Below are 21,720 nucleotides of genomic sequence, written 5' to 3' on the forward strand. Positions count from 1 at the left end.
TAACAATCCTCCCCCCTTATACATGCTTTTCCCTGTAATTAATTATATCAAAAGATCAGTGTAACATTCAATTATTGGTTATGGACTTAGAAATACCATTATTATAATAAAATGTGAAAAAAGCATGAACATAGTAAGTTCATAAGTATCAACACCACAAGAGAAAAAGTCTACAGATCAACTTGTGAAACTTTGTGGAACAATATACTTTGAAAGCCATTATCTAGAAAACTTTAGCAATATAACTGAGGGATGGGAAAAGAGGGCAATAAAAGTACGTGTTTTTCACTGAGAGATATATATGTATGTATACATATATATACATATGTGCACACATATACACATACATGTGTATATAGATACATATACGTGTGTCTATCTATATTTACTTGTTTGTCTGTTTAAAGCCCCAGTATAACTGAGTCATTGGTCATACACATCAGCATCAAAATGCTTTCATAATAGCCAATTTTGTTGTAACTATATTCAATGTAATAAATGCAAAGGATAGGAGAATCATGGTAATATTTGAAATGGTTACCACTTATTTCTAGTAACAATTTAGGTATCAATTACCTACACATATTCTACTGTAGCATATCTGAATTTTAACTTCACATTTGGAAAATCTCCTGGAATATACTGGTTTATGTCAATTGCATATATCTAATATGGATTATTTATGTTCAGGAAATACTGGCCTCTCTATAGGTAGGATTCCCTACTGAATCATTATTAAAAGAACATGCACTTAAGAGCTGTGTTCTCAAAAGATATTGATGGCTTTGCACTGAGTCATCAGCAGCCACAAATATTCATCTGTATTGGAACCAAATGGAGAAATCTGCAGAAAGACTGACCGAGTTCAAGGAGACTATCTGTGGCCACAGAATTGACCTAAGTTAACTGGGCTCAACAAGAATCAAACTTATGACCTTGGCCATTAGAAGTGAGTTTTGAGAAACTAAAAGTTTACAGCAGTAACATATGAGCAAAGGGATAAGGACTAAAACTGTAATTTCAAAGTATTGCAAGCTGGCTCCTCCTCTGCAACTTCACAGTCTTAAAGAGCTTCCCGGGGCATTGGGAGGTTAAATGACCTGCCTGGGGTCACAGTCAGCATGTATCAAAGTTTTGAAGCTGACTATTTATCACTGAACCACACTGCCTCTTTAATTGGTATGTACATATGATATTTGTAAATTGACATGGGGTTTTGTCTTGATCTTGTCATGAATTCAGTTTTTATCACCATTATCCCGAAAAATAGAGAGAAGAGAAAATAACTAATCAAGAGAGCTTTAGGTTAGAAGGGGAAGGGCAAGGAGAAAAGTGCCCAGAAAGATGATAGGCATGATTTCACAGAGAGGGCAGGTATAACAAAGGCAGAGGTTGGGCAGAAGATAGCACAAGTAATTCACGGGAGACATTATTCAAGAAGAGAGTCGATGGTCTCATATGTTTAATGCACAAATGCACAAAGCATCTGGTGAATTTGAGATCCAAATTGCAAGAGGGATAATGTGACCTTGAAAGCATTACTGAAACTTGGGGGAATAGAATATATTTCTAGAATATGGCTCTATAAGGTCATATCATTTGCAAAAGCAGAAGACTAGACAAAGGGGGAAGTGGAGTAGCTTGGTATATTTAGAAAACATCTTACTATGAAAAAAATTCAGGATCTGAATGGGAAAACATGATAGAGAGCACTGAGATGATGAACAGACCATTTGGTTATAAGGAGGAACTGGGTAAAGATTTTGTGTAACATCAAACAGGATGATATACTGGGTAATGAGAGTCCTCAATGATCTGGACACCTCTGGAGTCCTCTTTCAGCAAAAAGCAAAACATCAGATTAATCACTGATATAACTGTAACTAGCCTTAATGACAATTTTGCCTTTCAGAAGGAAAAGGAAAGAGCAAAAGGACTATTATTCTGCCCAACAAGGAGAAACTGGTGGATGAAGTTAGAAGTGAAAGAAGCTTGGCATCAAGCAATCACTCTATCAAAGATGTTGGGAAAGAAAAGGAAAAGAAAACTGGAAATAGACTAAAATGGGCCCTAGATTTTGGGGGGGGGGAAATATTTCAAAGGATTGAAGGGGAAAAGGCAGTATTCAATGACCTGACATTGGAAGGGGATGAGTGACAAGAGTTAAGAGAATCCAAAAGGAAGGCTGGGGGTTAATGAAATAAAATGAAATTTAATAGGGACAAATTTACGGTTCTGAACTTGGGTTAAAAAAAAAATCAGAAAGTGCAGGAAGAGAGACGCAGCTAGAAAACAGTTCCTATTAAAATGATCTGGGAGTCTTAGTAGACTACAAGGTAACTCTAAGTTGGCAAAGTAACATGATACCTCCCCGCCCCCCCAAAAAAGACAATGCCAGCTGAGGCTGTGTTTAACGAGGAATAGTACCTAAAACAAGAGAGGTAACGGTTCTACTGTAGTCTGCTCTCATCAGCACAACGCTCAGTTTGAGGTACCACATTTTAGGAAGGCCACTAATAAATAGGAGAATATCCAGAGGAGAGTGATCTAGATGGCAAACTAGGTATGTCTGGCTTGGAAAACAGAAAGACCTGGTGTTAGGGGGTTGGCAGGGGGTGTGAAGAGGACGTGATATCAGTTTTCAAACATCTGAAGGGCTGTTGTAGAAACAGGTTTGGAATAATTTTGTTTGGCCTCTGAAGGTAGACCCAACAGCAACAGTAGAATGAGAAGAGTGAAATTAAAGTTTTCTTCACAATCAGAGATATTAAAAATCCCAACAGGTCACCTCAGGAGGAAGCAGGCTAGAAAAAGAGTCATTCAAAGCCTTGATGACCAGTCTTTGGGGATGCTATAATAAAGAGGAGGTTCCTGGTCAAGTGTGAGTCACTGAGGTCCCTTCCAACGCTGAGATTCTGTATGTCTGTAATTCTGAGAATTTAAAATTATGTTAATAGCAATATAAAGATGGCAAAAGGTCTACTGGTGTTTAATGTCTATCATATATAGTACACTTTATGCCTGTTACTAATAAATTCATGTTTACTTTCAGTCCAGTGGAATATATGTAATTATTTAAGGGGAAATAATGACCATTAGGAATTACTGATACTTTTTAAAATAGAAAAGTCTAAGTCTAAAAAGTCTAAAAGTTTTCACAAAGTTTATTTTAGGAGTATGGAAAAGAACAAATTGTGGGCTAAACTAAACAACACATTATTTTTCAAACTATTGCCAGATGATGTGAAAGTAAGTGAGCAAATATTTTAAGTGATCTAAGCAATTCTAATATTAACCTGATGATGTTATTCAGTACTCAGGCTAAGAATGTCTGATGATGATGACACTGAACAAGTAACATTTATATAGAACTCTAAGGTTTGCAAAGAACTTTACAAATATTATCTCATTTGCTTCACACAACAAGCCTGGGAGGTAGGTGCTATTATTTTTCCCCATTTTGCTGATGAAGAAACCAAGACAGACAGAGGTTAAATGACTTGTCCAGAGTTGCACAGCTAGTAACTGCCTGTGGCCATATTTGAAGTCAGGCCTTTCCGACTCCAGATTCAGCACTCTCTCAATTGTGCCACTTAGCTACTTTGACCTTTATTAGGAATAACTAAACACGTATAGACATTTTTATCAATTAAGCAAGCATTTATAAAACTGATTAGTAGCAACTCGATTATATCACTATTGTAGGCATAAGGATAGCACCTACCTTACAGGATTGTTGTGAGTATCAAATAAGATTTTGGAGAGACCTTTGCAAATATTAAGCCCTATAAAAACGTTAGCTGCAATTATACTAATTATTATTAGGAAGACAATGATAGTTTTTAAAAATTAGTACAGGAAACCTAGAAGTGGAACAAAGTTTTCATTGGAGTCTCCCAAGTACAATGTGCAAACAATGATCCATAGATTTAAGTATCATTATATTTGAGTCATCTACAAATGCTAAGATACTCCAGAAAGTTTTAAAAATAACAAGAACGAGTCACTATGGATGTAGGTGTCAACATTTAGGAAACTGGCAGCAATGAACTTGAACATGCTGAATATTTAGCTGACACATGAACTATAGCTATCACTGTAATTATCACTAGGTACTTGTAGGTTCACTTTAGCTTCATTTTACCAGAGGTAAATATCTTTTTGTTGGATTTTGGCATTTATGTGATCAACATTTAAAGATCTATTCACAGCCTGATATCAGAAACGTGTCATTTATTGTAGTCTCACACACATTGTATTCCTTTCTATGGATGTTCAAGGCACTTTGCTACTCCAATTTTACATGTAACCCACAATAGCAGTTAGTTCATATTAAAACAAGTTAAAAATCAATTTAAGAATTTAAGTTAGAAGGTAGTAGGAGAAAATGCTTTGGAAAATTATAGGCATTCATGTAAAACCTAAAAATTCAATACTCACCTCAATCCCCCCCCCAACTTATTCTTTTTTGGGGGTGGGGGGGGTAAATATCACAAAGAGTAATGTGGAACCGTTTGTTTAACCTACTATATTAGTTTCCATTTTTAAAATATAAATTTCACTAGATTTATAGAAACTCAGCAGATTCTAAGCTTTTTCTAATCATTCATGATTATCATGTTAAAGGTATTTATGATGATTATGGTGTGAAAAGCATGCAGAAATGGTTGATGGCAGTGGTGAGTGGTGGACTTGAATGATATTGGGAGGTGGGTGGAGAGGGAAGTGTTTTATTCTAGAAGTCATGTTTTTCTGGATTGCATACTATGATAGTGGTGGTAGAAAGTGGCAGAGATGAGTTTATTAGACATCTTGAAGGGTTCTGATGTTAAGGTTATAAAGCTAAATAAAACTAAAAATAAAATAAAAGCTAAATAAGGTTAAAAAGTTAAATAAAAAGAAAGGGAAATTTGAAATTCTATATTTCTAAATTCCCTCCCAGATGCATTTATTACGGACATAAGATTTTTCTATTTGTGAGCAATGTAATGTCTTTCTTCAGAGATTCCACACTTAAATCTGTAAAATGACTAAAAATTGTAACCAGAAACAATGACCACATATTATAGTAAATATCCAATGTATTCTGAGGAAAATCTACCTCACAGAATTACAATCTATCTACTATCAGGCTTTAGTAAAAAAAAAAATTAAAAAGGGGGAGAGAGAAGGAGAAAGAAATGTGGTAATAAAATGATAGCATGCAAACATTTTGAAGAAATAAAGACTGAAAGTTTTTGGGGCTTACCAATCTTCAGCAGAGTACCCATAATCCTCAGGCTCAGGAAAATGGCTTCATAGAGAGCAAAAGGAAGAATAGAAAAAGAGGGGAAATAATCACAGAAAGGTTAAAAAAAAAAAAGGAAAGCATGAATAGAAGTACTGAAAGATGATTATTAAAGTTAAGGAAGAAAATTTTTAGTAAATTTCAAAAGAATGGCTGTTAATAATAACAAGTAGATATATAATAACTAATGGTGGAGTCTTAAACGTGCAGGATTACTATGGCATAATCTTTGACAGCCGAAAAGTTCACTGATATTTAAAATATAAGTAATTTTTGATAAGACATCTCCTCCACACAGACATACACACACACCTAAAGTCAAACAAATTTATATGGACAGATGTTAAATAGTTGGACTTCTAAGTTTGTTGGTGGCTAAAGTAATTGACAAAGTAATCATGAATAATGAAGCCAAGATAAAGCAATGGTTCATTAGTGAGGCATAAACAAGTATTACTATGGGGCATTTTGTCAGATTGCAAATTTCCTTATTCTTATTTGAGGAGGTACTTTCAAGACCCTAGGGTGATATGTATGTGATGAATTAACTACTCATTTCTTGCATAAAGGAAAGATATTAACACAGTTCTATTTTATCATAAAATTACCATTTTAAACCAGATTACTAGTCAAAATATTTCCACTGTAGCAGTAATTTACTGCATAAAAACCTTTAGCCTCAAGTACTTAATGTGTTCAAAGTACCTCAATTACTCTCATACATAACATGTACTAGTGAAGCCTGGTACAATAAAAGTTAAATATTTGACTAATTTCCTCAACAAATATTTACTTTTGAACACAAGAGCACTTCCTAAGTATACAGCATGAAGACAAAAATAGTCTCTGTAACATCAAAAAATTTAATTTCAGTTTCTGGGATTAAACATGACTCAATATTTTTCACCCAATGAGTAGTGGGGAGGTGCCACAGAATTAAAATACACACACACACACACACACACACACACACACACACACACACACACATCAATCACTTTTTAGGAATAAAAGTTTAAGACAACCTGAAGAAAACAAAGGCAAACATGCTGACTCAAAATATTATTCAATCATTCAATTTTCTTTAATGATATATTAAATGATTCTGGAGGAAAGAGATTCGGTTCTTTAAGAAGCTGATGGCTAGGATGCAGTTCTACCTTTTATACCTTTAATGCCTGGGTAATTTTCTTCCTTTCCATTTAGCCAAATCTACCTTAAAGACTCCAGCATTTCTTGGATGTTTAAATCCTATAACTCTTTACCTTGCCCCCATATTAGCCTCATAGAAGCTCCTTATCACATCTTCATCTCCCCAAACTCCTAAATTAGCGTTCTCCTCTTCCTCTTCCATGATCATCTTACCTTTCCTCTCCTTGATACACACTTAATGAGCTCTCATCACTGTACCCTGCCATATTTGGAGTCTATTAGCACATTACCTGAATATTGTCATTTTAATACTATTCTCACAAATGCCCTCTGCTCACTTGTTTCATTATCCTCTTGCTATACCGATCCAAGACCCTGAATTATCCCTTTCTATTTACTTTCTCTATTGATGCTACTAAATCTAAAAATAAGTTATAAAGCCGTGCTTACCTAGTTCACTACAAATTCATCCTAGCTAGATTTAAATGGATCTTTACTGATGCTTGGTGGTCTATGACTTCTTTTCTTTTTCTTTTTTATCCAATCATTTTCTATTTGCCCAGCATGCTTTCCTTCCTTTTTTTTTTCCCCTTGGGCAGGACAATGAGGGTTAAGTGACTTGCCCAGGGTCACACAGTTAGTAAGTGTCAAGTGTCTAAGGTCAAATTTGAACTTAGGTCCTCCTGAATCCAAGGCCAGTGATTTATCCACTGCACCACCTAGCTGCCCCGAGGTGAGCACATTTTCAATAAACTCTCATTTTGTTCAAAAGGCATAGTTCCACACTCTCCCAATCTTGATGTTACTTCTTCCATTCTTGGCAGACAGGCCGCTCCTATACTTGGGTCAACAAATCCAGATTAACAGGCACAAAAAACTTATTTTTTTTCCTTTTTGCCAAATCTAGATAGAGAAACAGAATGCTGGGATGGAAATGATGGGATCTGTGAGGGGAGACAACAACTTCACCTCAGAATTCATGATTGAAAAGGAAAGGGGGGGCAGCTAGGTGGCGCAGTGGATAAAGCACCGGCCCTGGATTAAGGAGTATCTGAGTTCAAATCCGGCCTCAGACACTTGACACTTACTAGCTGTGTGACCCTGGGCAAGTTACTTAACCCTCATTGCCCAGCAAAAACAAACAAACAAACAAAAAAACAAACAAACAAAAAAGAAAAGGAAAGGAAGGCTAGGCAGAGTCTGACATGCAACCTAGGATTTAGGAGTACAAATGCCAACAGGCGAAAAGAATGTCATGACCTAAAATTCCCCAAAAGTCAGCTACCAGGGTTGAGAGTAAAAGAATGGATGGGATACTTTTAGGAATAAAATTCTGGCCAGGCATGGTAGTGCACTCCTGTACTCCCTGCCATGAGGGAAGACTGGGGCTGGTGAATCACAAGTTTGGAAATTCTAAGCAGTCATAGGGATAAAATCTTTAGGGTTTCTGCTAATAACTAATATAGTGACGCTCAGAGCAGAGGGTCACTCGTCTGCCAAAATAGTGGGGAAATAGGCATGGTTGGAAAAGGAGAGTATATTAAACCTTTCTGTGCCAATCAGGTCCATGAGTGGCTGCTGTTCTTCTAGCTGAGGAGAGAGGAGGGGAGGGTTAAGGGAAGCAGAGAAGAGCAGAGGACAGGGGGAGAGATGGGAATGGAGAGAGAAAGGAAGTGTGAGAGGAGGAGAGGAGAGGAAAACTTTGAAAGCACAAAAAGAAGTGGTTCTAATGAAAAGGGAATGGGAATGTTGTCTAAAGGGACTGATGGAGATATATAGGGAACTCATAAAACAGTTGAGACTTTGCAGACATAGACACAGAATATGGAAGGAGGGTAGATAAAGAGACAATTTTTTTTTTTAAGGAAGGGGAAAAAAAAGAAAACCATGGCAGGGCTCTGTAAGGATAGTGTCAGAAGCACTAACACTCAAAATGAGCTAAGACTGGAAAGAAAATCTAAGGTCTAAAAAGTGTGGTTTTATTTTGAGAAAGGCTAAATTGGCAACAAGGTTCAAAGGGCGACTGCTACTTGGGGAAGATGGGACGAAACCATAACAGACAATGGATAGAAGATGGCTCCTCAAGTTTTATTTTAGCTCAATTCCCCGCCCCCCAAGAAGAACAATCTTTGCACTGGAGAGAACAAAAATGGCTTCTAGGGAAATGAAACCCAAGGTAACTATAGAATTAAACAGCTAATTGCCCTCATGAAGCTCAGTTATCAAGCATTAATGAATATAATCTAAGGATACCAAAAAAAACCCAAAAAACCCCAAAACAAAACAAACAAAAATGGCAGATGTTTAAGTGTCTAAGTAAGTGTCATTGATTCCTGGGAGATTCTCCTTTGGAGAACGGGAAAGATATTGAAGGACTCAGAAAGAGAAATGTTTCTATTTTTTAAAAAAATGGGCCAATGAGCTTGACTTCACTTTCCATTATTGTGCCACAGTGTAGCACAATGGTTAGAGAGCTGGACCTGGAGTTAGGAAGACATGAGTTCAAGTCTAGCCTATATCTCTTTTTTTTTTTTTTTTTTTTTTTTTAGTGAGGCAATTGGGGTTAAGTGACTTGCCTAGGGTCACACAGCTAGTAAGTATTAAGTGTCTGAGGCCGGATTTGAACTCAGGTACTCCTGACTCCAGGGCCGGTGCTCTATCCACTGCACCATCTAGCTGCCCCTAGCCTATATCTCTTACTGGCTTTGTGACCCACAGCAAGTCACTTAAACTGTCTGCCTCAGTTTCCTCAAGTGTAAAATGGGGGTAACAATAATACCTACCTCCCAGGGTTGTTTTAAAGATCAAATAAGATAATATCTTTATAAAGTTCCTGGCACTTAGAAGCCACTTAAATGCTACTTCCCTCCCCCTTGTTATCAGGTAAAATCCTAGGATGTATTATTAAAGAGATAATTAGAAAACATTTAAAATAGAAAGTAGTGATCACAAAGAACCAATATGGCTTTATCAAGAAGAGGTCACAGAAGGTTAAATTCATTTTCTTTTCAATAATTGTAGACCAGGGGACATTGGTAGATGGTATTTACCGTAGTTTTACCCAAGGATTTGAAAAAAGTCATTCATGTTAGTCTTGAGGAGAAGATGTATAGATGTGGGTTAGATGATAGGTGCTTTCAGACCCAAAGAGTGGTCATTAATTATTCAGTGTCAGTTTGGAAGTGAATGTCTAATGGAGTATTTCCAGAGATTTGTGCTGGGCCCTGTTCCATTTAATATTTTCATCAATGATCTGGGTGAATCTATATAGGGCACCTTCATGAAATTTGCAGATGTCATAAAGCTGGGAAAGATGGCTAACATACCGAGTGCCACAGTCAGGATCCAAAAAAGATCTTCACAGAGCAGAACATTGGGCCAAATTTTAAAATACTAGATTTCACGAGAACAAATATAGTCTTACATCTACCTGTTTTTCAAGTCTATGACTAGAGGGGCTTTGGATGAAGGTCAGTTCATCTGAAGATATCAGAAGTTTAGTGGTCTGCAAACACAATGTGTATGTAATTAAATATGGCAGTCAAAAAATAAGCCGGCCATATTATGCAGGCCAAGGAGAGTCAGAGTCAGTTAAATTCAACTGGCGTTATACGCTTTCTAGGAGCAAGGCACAATGCTAATCCTGCCATTAGACAAAGCTGGAGTATTAAGTTTAATTCTTTATATATTTTAGGAAGGTCACTGACAAGGACTGGTTGGAGGAGCTAGGAATATTTAATCCAGAGAAAGGAAGGCTTAGAATGGGCAGGCAAGTTATGCCCAAGTACCTAGAAGACAATCATGTGGGGGCAGCTAGGTGGTGCAGTGGATAAAGCACAGGCCCTGGATTCAGGAGGACCTGAGTTCAAATCCAGCCTTAGATACTTCACACTAGCTGTGTGACCTTGGGCAAATCACTTAATCCTCATTGCTCCCGCCCCCCCAAAAGACAATCATGCAAAAGAACCAACTAGATTTGATTTGTTTGCTCCTAGAGAACAGAAGTCAAAGCGATGGATGGACATTGAAAGAAGTAAATGTCAGGTTTTATGTTGGAAAAGGCTAAAATTTGGGAAATCATCCTCACAGTCATGGCCATCCCAAAGTGGGATGTCCTAAAAGGTAGTAGATTACTTCTCATGGGACACAATGATGCCAAGGCTACTTGTTACTACTACTTGTCAAGTATGTTGTAGCAGGGATTGTTGTTCCCATCTGGGCTGGAGTACAGGGTTCATGAAGTCACTTCAAGCTCTGTGATTCTGTGAGCAGCTTCCCTCCTCAGTTTGTCTCTCTTTGGTTTGCATAATGCTACACTGCCCTTGATCTCTTCTAAATTCTCTAAATATTTATTTCTCCATCTCCTTTTCTAAGGTCTCTTCTTCCTTCTGTCCAGGAGGTCAAAAGAGTCACCCTTAGGGTTTCTAGCTGCTCTTTCCCTTCTACAATCTTTCTTTTAAGAACTTTGTATGTTCTTCTGGTTTCAGATACTTTCCATTATGTCACTCTGACCTCACTCTCCAACTCTCCATCTCCAACTGTTACTAAAAATTTCCATTTAGAAATCCCACCATCACTTCAAATTCAACATGTCCAAAATCAAGTTTATCATGTGCTCTTAACTTCCCAATCATTGGTAATGGTACCACCATTCTCCCAGTCTTAGTTCTCAGGCAAAAGCTCTATCAGTTTAAAATTCCTCTTTGTTCCCTCAGTACTCATATCGTCTACAAATTCTGCTGATCTTCCTTCTCTTTTTCATTACCACAACCCTAAGTCAGCCCCTTACCACCTCATGCCTGGGATGCCAGAATGATCTTTAACTACATTCTCTGCCTCAAATTTCTCTTTTTCCTCAAAGCTAAAATACGCAAAACTGTCAAATTAATTGTCCTAAGTCACTGATCTAATCATTTCATTCTCTTGCTCAAAAATCTTTACTGGCAGACCATTTGAATGAAATTCCAACTCCTAAACCTGGCATTCAAGGCCCAGTCCATGCTTATCATGCAGTCTTCTTCTGTGATATTACTGTTTATGACTGTATTGTCTGGTCTGTTCTTTCCCAACTCTCTCTCTTTGCTCATGTTATTCCTTTTCCCACCTGTACCATCTATCTAAATTTCCTTCCTCTTTCCTCTATATCTAAATACTACACAAAATTCAAAGTCCAACTTCTTCAGGAAGCCTTGTCAGACAAATCTAGTCCCACCTAATCATCAAATAAGTACTTAACTGCATCATTCCTTTGACAATCCTTTAGTACTGTCTTCTGAGATTTTATATTTTTGTCTTAGTGCTGACTTTTCACACGAATGTGTCTTATCTTCTTAACTAGACTATCAATTCTATGAAGCACTTGGCTTCTTTGTATTCCATACAGCATCTAGCCCAGAATATATAGCAGGCATGTAATAGACATTCTTGGTTGGTTCACTTTAAGTATAATTTCAAGAGATTAGCAGAATTCAGATGGCAATAGAAACCATACTTTAAGAACAAAGATTTTGGATTCTACACTATGTGGATTCAGACTCAGTTAGTGTTAAAGACTGTCCTCTAAAAGCTCAGAGCCACTGGTGAGATGTAGCCTTTGCTGATAGAAATTAATTGCAGCCAATTCTAGGCAAACTAACCAATGCCAGGACTGCTCAGAGACAACATAATGTGTGAACATGATTCTCCTGTTATGCAGATATAACTGTCACAGATGGAAAGTGGCCAGGAGCTATGAAGAAATCCTAGAGAAGTCTTCAAATTGAGGAAAAAGTCAATATTTAGAAACATGCTTAATAATATTTGAGTTTAGCGACAAAAGTATGTATGTACTAAATGGGATTGTATTATTTTAACCTTTAATTTGCATATCACAGTTATGAGAAAAAAATTATAGAACAATTAAGTATGTGCTGTTAGTAATTTCATTTTTGTGGAAAATACATTAGCAAGTAGGTCATTTGCAAAATACATCTCAATTATTTTGACTTGAAGAAGAATGAGCCTACGCACTCAGAAATAGGACCTCAATTTACTTGGTGGCAATTACTCAAAGAGTGAGGACAGCACCAAAGAAGAATTAATCACTCTGTAGAGGGCATGCCTTGAAATCTTAAACTTAAGTACTAAAAAGCATCACGATTTTAATAGTTCCTCATAATCACAAAATGTTATTGAAATTAGGAAAAATAAAATTCATGCACATGAAGACATTTCACTTTACTAAAAAATTCTTTTTAAAAGCAGCTGACTTACAGTGTGTAGTAATCTGTAGCTTTTATATCAGCACATTACTGCTCTCCCCATTATGTAATGGTATGTTCTTTGTGGCTCATGACCTCATTTATTACTACACAAACATATAAGAAAAAAAAATCTCTGACTTCCTCTTGCTCTTATTATTATATTTGGTCTCTTGATTGGACTCCTCTCTCCAATCTACTTGTCTGAGCATTCTTCTGCTCAATGCCTTCAGGAAAAGATACCAAATGCTAAGCCAGAATAAACTGAAAAACTTCTACAATCTGGCTCGAACCTATTGTTCCAACCCTATTTCAATTACATTTAATACAATGTTACTTAAATGCTTTCTACATGACAAGGCACTGTGCTGGGTTTTGGGGATACACAATTTAAAAAAATTCTACTCTCAATGAGTTTGTAGTTTATTGTAGGAATACGATATTTGGAATGTTAGGCACACACAGGGTATAGTGATATAGTAGACAAAAGACTCTGGACAAATTTGGAGAAGGGGAGAATAGTTTTAGTAGGCAATCAGGGAAATCTTCATGGTGGAGTTAGCCTCAAAGTAGTAGCATTTTGGCATGTAGAAATGAGTATGGAGCGTATTCCAGACAATAGGGACACTTTGTATGAAAAGCACAGAGACAGAAGATGGAAATATTGAGTTTGGAGAATGTCTAATAGTCCTGTTTGGCTGGAACGTGGGTTTTTTATTTGTTGTTGTTGTTTTTTGTGAGGCAATTGGGGTTAAGTGACTTGCCCAGGGTCACACAGCTAGTAAGTGTCAAGTGTCTGAGGTCGGATTTGAACTCAGGTCCTCCTGAATCCAGGGTCGGTGCTCTATCCACTGCACCATCTAGCTGCCCCTGGAACATAGTTTTTAATGGGAAGTAATGTGAAATAAAGCTAGAACGATACGTTGGAGCTACTCTTTGAACTGAGAACTTGGTAAAGTAGCCACTCCAATTTGCCTAGATGACAGCATTATCTGTTAGCTAATTCTGTCTCTAAAAATTGCCTATGTCCATTTGAAATAGTCACACACACAGACATACATACATACAAATATTTTTACCTTGTAATAAAGCTCATATTTAAGCCTGATAAGTCAATATTTGAAAAGAAAATCTTAGCTGTTAAATATTAATAGCAAGTAAAAAGTAAGTTATTCTCTAATGATGCTAATTAGTACCTTTTTATTTAACAAATTTAAGATTTTTCTGATTGTGATTAAATTATTTTATTAATTTTTCAAGCATAAAGTTAAAATATCAAAACCAATACCATGAGAAATAAATTTTAAAAAAAATACTCTTTAGTTAATTTTGAAGTAGTATGTGGATGGATTTGATGTCCCTAAAGGGATAATTTTGGTGGACCAAGTAAGCTACGTTCATTAATACCTAAAGTAGCAATTCTCCAGTTATAATATAGTTTAATTTCTTTCTAATGTAATGGAATGTACTAAATTTGATCATTGACAACGCTATGCTAAGGTTTAGTAAAAAATCCAGCAATTCAGTTAAAGAAGAAGAATCCAGCTTTCCAGACCAGAATCCAGCTTCCTCCTGATGACATCTTACCACTCCAAGAAGACAAGAGAACTGAGAAAAGACTTCCAAAGACTTAATTATTTTTTACTGTTTCATCAAGGAACACCTGTTCCTAGAAGAAACAAAGGGGGGAATGTGATAAAATAATGGGATTTAGCAGATACTCAAAGACCCACCTGGAGATTAATCAAGACTAATTAAATCAAGTGAGAGTGATTGACTGCTGATTAAGCCTACTTCAAGTTAATTGGATTGTATCAAGTTAATTGGATTGTGATCATACCTGGTTATCCCTTAAGAAGGTGTAATTCTCAGAAACTAGACTGTGAACTCAACTTGAGAACACCTTCAAAGACAATGGATTTGGATGATGCCAACCAATAACCTTGAAGCAGTGTGTAAGGACCGCCTCTGTTCCAGATCTATAAATAAGCTTCCAAAAACAGCTTGGGGGGGAGTAGGAGTAGCTTTCTTTTTGCCTGCTTGGCGGGACTCCTGACGGCGCGGCACAGACTCTCTCTCTCCAAAGGTGGTCTTTTTCGGATTGGTGAGTTTTTATAATGAATATAGACTAAGCTTAGACTTAAGACGATTTGTATTGTGTTTCTACTTTTCTATCCTTCTAACCAACATCACCTTGTGACTATCATAAATATAAATAAAAAGGTCTATCTAGAAAATTAAAACCTGCTTCCATTTACTAGTTTGGGAGATAAATTAAGGGAAAGGTTAAGTAGGGGAGATTTATGATCTAATATCCAATTTTAAATCTCACACTATATAAACTGTTTCATAATTGAATCTCACCATGTTAGAGATAACAAAATAATATACTGACAGGAGTAAAGTTATGTTGGAGACATTTGGCTATCTCTTAGAGATAAGCTCTATATTTACTCAGCTCTCCCATGTAGGGCCTAAAGGAGCACTTTAGCTGTTATTGTTGATATAAATGTTGAATTCTGAATTCATTTGGGGCAGGGCCAGGCGGGCACTGAAATGATAGTAGAGCCCAGTTATCTTCAAGTATAACTCCACTGAAATATTTTTGACAATAAGCACATTTCACTATCAAGTTAAAGGCACACCTTACTCTTAGTAATGTAAGGGTGCTAACTAGATCTTCAGGGAAGTAAGCAATGATTAGTATTTCAAAAGGTAACTTTGCCTACAAATCCAAAATCTGTCCTCAGGTGTGTGCAGTGTGAAAATAAATACCGGAGAGTTGTCATTTTATGGGGTTTAATGTTCAAATACAAAGGAAAGATAAGTATGTTTCCATCTAATCCTTTTATTAAGCAAACACTTTTCAACACTTTTCAACATGCAGTTCTAAGTATATCATCTTAAATAAATTCACTGCTTCACTCCCTCAAACTAGGACGAGGGACAACACATTAAGAAGAGACTCCTCTCAATGGGACAATAAAATAATTTTAATTTGAAAGCTGCCACAGTTCAAATTGCAGTTTATAATCTATGCAAGCTATCCTCTACTCTACTCTACTCTTATGTCAATACACTTGTGATTCCACTACTACTTCAGAGGATTAGGTGTGGTCTTCAGAAAAATCCTAGTAGAGAGCCCTGTGGAGGATAACTTCAGGAAGATCCCAGGGAGAGCCAAAATTCTAGGATCAAAAAGGGAGTGTAGGGGGCAGCTAGGTGGTGCAGTGGATAAAGCACCTGCCCAAGATTCAGGAGGACCTGAATTAAAATGTGACTTCAGATACTTGACACTTACTAGCTGTGTGACCCTGGGCAAGTCACTTAACCCTCATTGCCCTGCAAAAAAAAAAAAAAAAAGGGAAGTGTAGCTGTGAAGGAAAAGGGAGATTGACAAGTTAAAGTGACTTCCAATTGAAAAGAAAATACTGGGTGAGCTTATTATCAAGAATATTAGCAGTTTAAAGGAAGATTCACCTTCAATAGATGTTGAAAGAATAAATAAACAAACTAAGTTAAGCAGAGAATTTAAATTGAACCTATGTGGGACATTCATTCTTTAACTGGGATAAAATAACAAAAGAAAAACAACTTACCCATAAGCAATTCCGGCTATTGTACATTTCTTAAACTGCATTACGTTGCAAGTCAGGGTACCAGTTTTGTCGGAAAATATGTATTTAACCTAAAAAAAATGTTTAAAAATTCACATTAAAATTCCAACGGTCATTTTCAGCTTTGTCCATTAAATGATAAGCAAGAAGAGAAGAATTTAATCTACTTCCTGTTTTGCTTTTCACTGACAACTCGATTTTAACTGACTTGTTTCTGCTTATCTCAGAGTAGCTCAATTATTTGTCAATATACTTTACAGTAAGCTTCACATATGACTGCCGAATGAAAATAAATGTACAGTGGAAACCACTCAAGATTGTACCATTTATAGTAATGAATGGCATAAATATGTCAAAAAATGGTATTGCTTATTGTTCATAAAGAACTAAAGTGCTTATCAGGGTCTCCCAAGGCAGCAAATAATGAACTAGGATTGTAGAGTACTTAGGGAAGTGATGTCAAACAATAATAGATTTCATCAAACAAACATAACTCTGTCATTAGACATAAAGTTGGAAAATGGCAATAGTGTATAGGAAAAGTTCTTCCTTTTATACTGTCTTGAACAAAACTTAGAACGTTTTTAGAGTGCTAAGTAGGAAGCGACTATTGATCTAAGAAATTCCTTCCTATTGATCATCATTATGAGATCTCAAATAGCATCCACTCACTCAATAAGCATTTATGAAGTGTCTACTATGGTTTAGGTACTGTGCTAAGTACTAGGGACACAAAGAAGCAAAAGACAAATCCTGCTCTCAAGGAGCTTACAATCTACTGGGGAGACGACACTAGAATAACTACTCAATTTATCGTAAAAAAAAAAAATCTAACAATCATAAGATCATCGGATCTTATTCAAAGAGTCACAGATTGAGAGCTAGAAGGAACTTAAAGAAGTTTACTAAGTACAATTCCCACATTTTACAGATGAGGATGCTGGGGCCCAGAGAATTTAAATGACCCAAGGTCATACAGTTGTTAACAGTGAGGGATTATCTATAAATAATAAGTTCTCTCTATATAAATATTAGTAGTAAAATCCCTATGCCAGCTTAATAATTTTATCCTCAGAGCACAAATTTCTTTAGAAAACTCTCCCTCTATAATGATGCCCTTCCCTCAGTCATTTCACAAAACACATTCATGAACCAAGTGCATGTTAAATAGCTTAAGTGACCTGTCTATGATCCCCTGGGTTAGCTAGAAACTAGTCTGAGTCCCATTCTAATATTCTGAGGTATTTAATTTACCTGGCCAAGTTCTTCATTAAGATTGGATGTCCGAGCCATAGCAGAAGTGTCTGTTGGTTCATAGTGCATATCTAGATCCTAAAAATCAAACAAGAAGTGAATGTACACTCATAAGTGAGGTCAGGTATTTTCAGTCAGTCAACTAGTATTTATTAAGTGCCTGTGATAGGTCTCCCAGCTCCTGTGACAAAGGTAAAAACTGGGAATACAAAGCAAGGCAAAAATGAGTCCCTGCTCTTCAGGAGTGTAATGGGGATATTGCCTGCTCTTTAAAAAGAGAGACAAAGACAAACAGACATTACCTAGGGGATAGGAGCAAGGGGTGAACCAGTGATTTCATTGGTATAGGGAACTCCTGGATGAAAAAACAAGGTAGCCAGGTGGTATAGTGGACAGAGTGCCAGGCTTGAAGGCAGGTAGAATCATCTTCTTGAGTTCAAATCTGGCCTTAAACACTTACTAACTGTATGACCCTGGGCAAGTCACTTAACCCTTTTGGCCTCAGTTTCCTCATCAGTAAAATGAGCTGGAGAAAGAAATGGTAAACTACTCCAGTATCTCTGCTAAGGAAACTCCAAATAAGGGCACGTAGAGTTGAGCATGGCTGAAATGGCTGAACAACAAGGTGTAGAAACCCTCTCTACAAATGTAGATCGACAACTTCTTTAGAGTTTAGAGTGGCCTACAGCACGAGGTCCAACAGCAATAATATCAGAGGAAGAATTTGACTGTGGGCCCTCTCGGGCTTTGAAGTTCTCTATCCACTATGTCAGTCAGGTGGACCAATTTATTAATCTTTAATAATATCTGATTAAAATATTACCAATCCAAGGGGTTGCTTAAATTATAGCAATACACTTAACTGCCCACATATAGAAGACAAGCTTGATTTCATCCAATTTTTCTGTTCAATGGTAATATCACTACCTTTATCATAGTTTTAAAAATAACTTGGTCTTAATATATTTATGATTCTGAAATAAAAGAGAAAACACGGGGAGAAGTTGCTCATCTGGGGATTTTCTACTTGGTAATAATACATCAGAATCAGAGTTTTAGGGACTGCAAAGTCAAAGATCATTTTATCTACAACATTCATTTGATAGAAGAAGGTTAAGTGATTTGGTCAAGCTTACTCCAGTACAATTTATTCTTCTATATTTTAAGATTAAGCAATTTCAACTCAGGTGGTACAACAAATTACTGACAAAGTTAGGAGTAGAGTTTAAGTCTTTTGATACTTCATGTAATCCTCTTTCTAATGAATCATGGGTCACTTAGCATAGTTTGAGCTACATTTATTTTTAGGTGAGGCAATTAGGGTTAAATGACTTTTCCAGGGTCACAGAGCTAATAAGGGTCAAGCGTCTGAAGCTGGATTTGAACTCAGGTCCTCCTATTAGTAAATAGCTCAAAAGTGACTATTAGTAAATAAAAAGTGACTATTAGTAAATATTAGTAAAAAAATAAACTATTAGTAAATAGTAACAACTGTTTCACTATTATAGCTCACGTGGCTATCTCGAGTATATACAAACACTCAATATAAATCTTTTAAAATATTCTATAAATTAGAAGTCACATTAATTCAGACAGTATTGTAGCCATTAATTGTGAGTTAATAAAATTTTACAGGTATAGTTTGACAAAATAAATAAATTCTATATATTTACTTTTATAGTCTCTCAAAGTTAGTGTACTTGTTTTGATTTTAAGGCTCACCTTTTTTTGAACAGCTAAAGTAGTCTATAACAAATAGTTTACAATATATTGATTTTCTAGTATCAAATTTAAAAAAAAGAAAAATACATATAAAATATGACTTCTTAATTTGTCTAAGTTTAGACAGCCCACTTCAAGTAGCCAGGTATATGAAGCCAAGTGTTACAAAAAAAAAAGATTATTTGCTTTATGAAAAAATTCTATATTTTTCCAAGTCTTCACATTATTGTTCCTATAAGTGGTATAACTTAAGTCCACTTTGAATATAAATACATTTACAAATGTGAGTTATGTTCAAAAGCAGAATTATCTCTGCCCACAAAATGACTTTTCCTCTATATTTTCCTAATTCTGTTTAGACCACTATAGTCTTTTCATTCATTTATATTTGTAACATCAGAATAATCCTTAACTCTTCCCTCTCTAACAGCACTTTCAATCAATCCTAAGGCAAAATCTATAGATTTTACTTCCCTATATTTCATATTCATTCCTACTTTACCATTACACGAATTACTGTAATTAGCTTATTAATTACTTCCAGTCTTTCTTCTCTATAATACATCTTCACAGCTACTAAATTGATATTTCCATGACATAGGCCTGGCCATGTCACTCCTTAGGTTAAAAAAAAAATTTTTTTCAGTGGCTTCCTAGGGGCAGCTAGATGGCACAGTGAATAGAATTTGGGGCCTGGAGTCAGGAAGACCTAACTTCAAATCCAGCATTAGACATTTACTAGCTATGTCACTTTGGACAAATTACTTAACCTCTATTTGCTTCAGTTTCCTACTCTGTAAAATTGAGACAATAATAACAGCTACCTCTAAGGGCTGTAGTGAAGAATAATTGAGATAATATTTATAAAGTGCTCAGCAGGATTCCTGGAACTTAGTGGGTGCTATATTATTGTTGTTGTTGTCATTATTGGAATTTAAGGCCCTTTGCAATGTGTCTTCAAATCTATCTTCCTAATCTTTTCTCATGTTTCTTGCCTTCAAGTACTCTATACTCTAGGCAAGCTGGACTACTAGGAGACTTAAACCTTAAGGGACTGTATAAATGTCAGTTATTAGCAACAGTAGTAGAATTCCATGAATATATGAAATATTTGTGGTTTTATCAGCATGGTATCATCAGTAATTTAAAAAAAAACAAGTAATACTCTCATTTAGCAAACGTGAGGTCAGAAAAAAATAGTATGACCGTATATCCAGATTTTTAGTAATGAAAATATGATTGCCATATGGTAAGCATCTAAAAATGGATTTGGTTTATCAAGAAGAAAGGCATAATTTACCTTTAGCAGATTCAATTATGGTACCTAACACTGAAGACTTTAGCCTTGAAGGGTGAGAAGTATTGTCAATTTTAAATCTCCCTTGGGGCAAATGTTAATTAAAAAGCCACAGAGAGAAGAAACATGAAAATGAAAGAGACACCACCAGGTAACAATAAGACTCAGGAGTCTTGGGGAAAAATCAGAGAATGGATTTAACACATCTATAGTCATTAGTCTTAAGTCTTAGAAAAATAAAACTGTATTGGAATAATGTATTTTATTGACATTAAACCTTCTGGCAATGAATGTCCATCATTTTATTTCAATACCTATCTTAAAAAAATTTTAGACTATATAGAACACCAAATGAAAGAATTTATTTGAACTGCTGAAATTCACCTCACCATGGAAGAATGAACTACTCTGGTATATGTATGCCCAAATATAAAAGGTGTGAGGTAAAATATCAAATTGGGCAAGTTAAATTGATTCATGAATAATTGCTCTCATGTTCTTTCTAGTAAAGCACTCCTTAGTAAATTAATGTTAAAAGGGGGAACAATAATGTTATTTGTCCAAACTTGTGATGATAAAAAGGATGTTCTTTTAACATAAAGGAGATATTACTGAAGGGAGTTTTGAGGGGTCCCCCCCAAGCAATAGGGGTCATATTTTTCATTTATCAATCACACAATCAGCAATCATTTACCAAATACCCTATACATGCCATGAACATAGAAATATAGCTTGGTGTAGTGGAGAAAGAGTGGCTGTGGAGGAAGGAAGACCTTGGTTCAAGTCCCTGACACATAGGAATTAGGGGGCCGTGGGAAAGTCACTTAAGCTCTTAGTGCTCTAGACGACTTTCTAAGCCTAAAAATTGTAGAGAAGGTAACTTGAATTGGTAGGGAGAGTTTCCTCACCAGTTAGTTTTCTATACCAGTGAAGTAACAGGTCTACTCCCTATCCCTATTCTATAGGCCAATGAATGAGTCAAATGCTATATCTTAAAAATATTTTCTCTAGCAATCATCTCACAGGCAGAAGAATGCCTTTGTAAGATGGTAGATGAGAGTTAGACCCACAGTCTGCAGTCATGGGTCTGTACTAAGCCAATTAACCAAAATTGAACTCAAACCTCATCATCATTGGAATCTTATATTGGAA

The 21,720-nt window shown here is 36.1% G+C and overlaps 1 protein-coding gene across 3 annotated transcripts in view; it reads right to left on the reverse strand.

The window, feature by feature from the left end:
- Nucleotides 1-21,720, reverse strand: part of ATP8A1 (ATPase phospholipid transporting 8A1) — a 295,356-nt gene that overhangs the window by 176,701 nt on the left and 96,935 nt on the right. For 2 of the 3 annotated variants that reach the window (XM_043970048.1, XM_043970047.1), the window contains exons 13-15: nt 17,550-17,627; nt 16,278-16,366; nt 5,249-5,293 (exon numbers count right to left, since the gene is read on the reverse strand). In XM_043970048.1, the coding sequence (XP_043825983.1) occupies nt 5,249-5,293; nt 16,278-16,366; nt 17,550-17,627 (212 nt within the window). The remainder of the gene's footprint in view (nt 1-5,248; nt 5,294-16,277; nt 16,367-17,549; nt 17,628-21,720) is intronic. The other variant, XM_043970049.1, reaches the window with a different exon arrangement.

The sequence above is a fragment of the Dromiciops gliroides genome, chromosome 6 (genome assembly GCF_019393635.1).
Source record: "Dromiciops gliroides isolate mDroGli1 chromosome 6, mDroGli1.pri, whole genome shotgun sequence".
Taxonomy (NCBI): domain Eukaryota; kingdom Metazoa; phylum Chordata; class Mammalia; order Microbiotheria; family Microbiotheriidae; genus Dromiciops; species Dromiciops gliroides.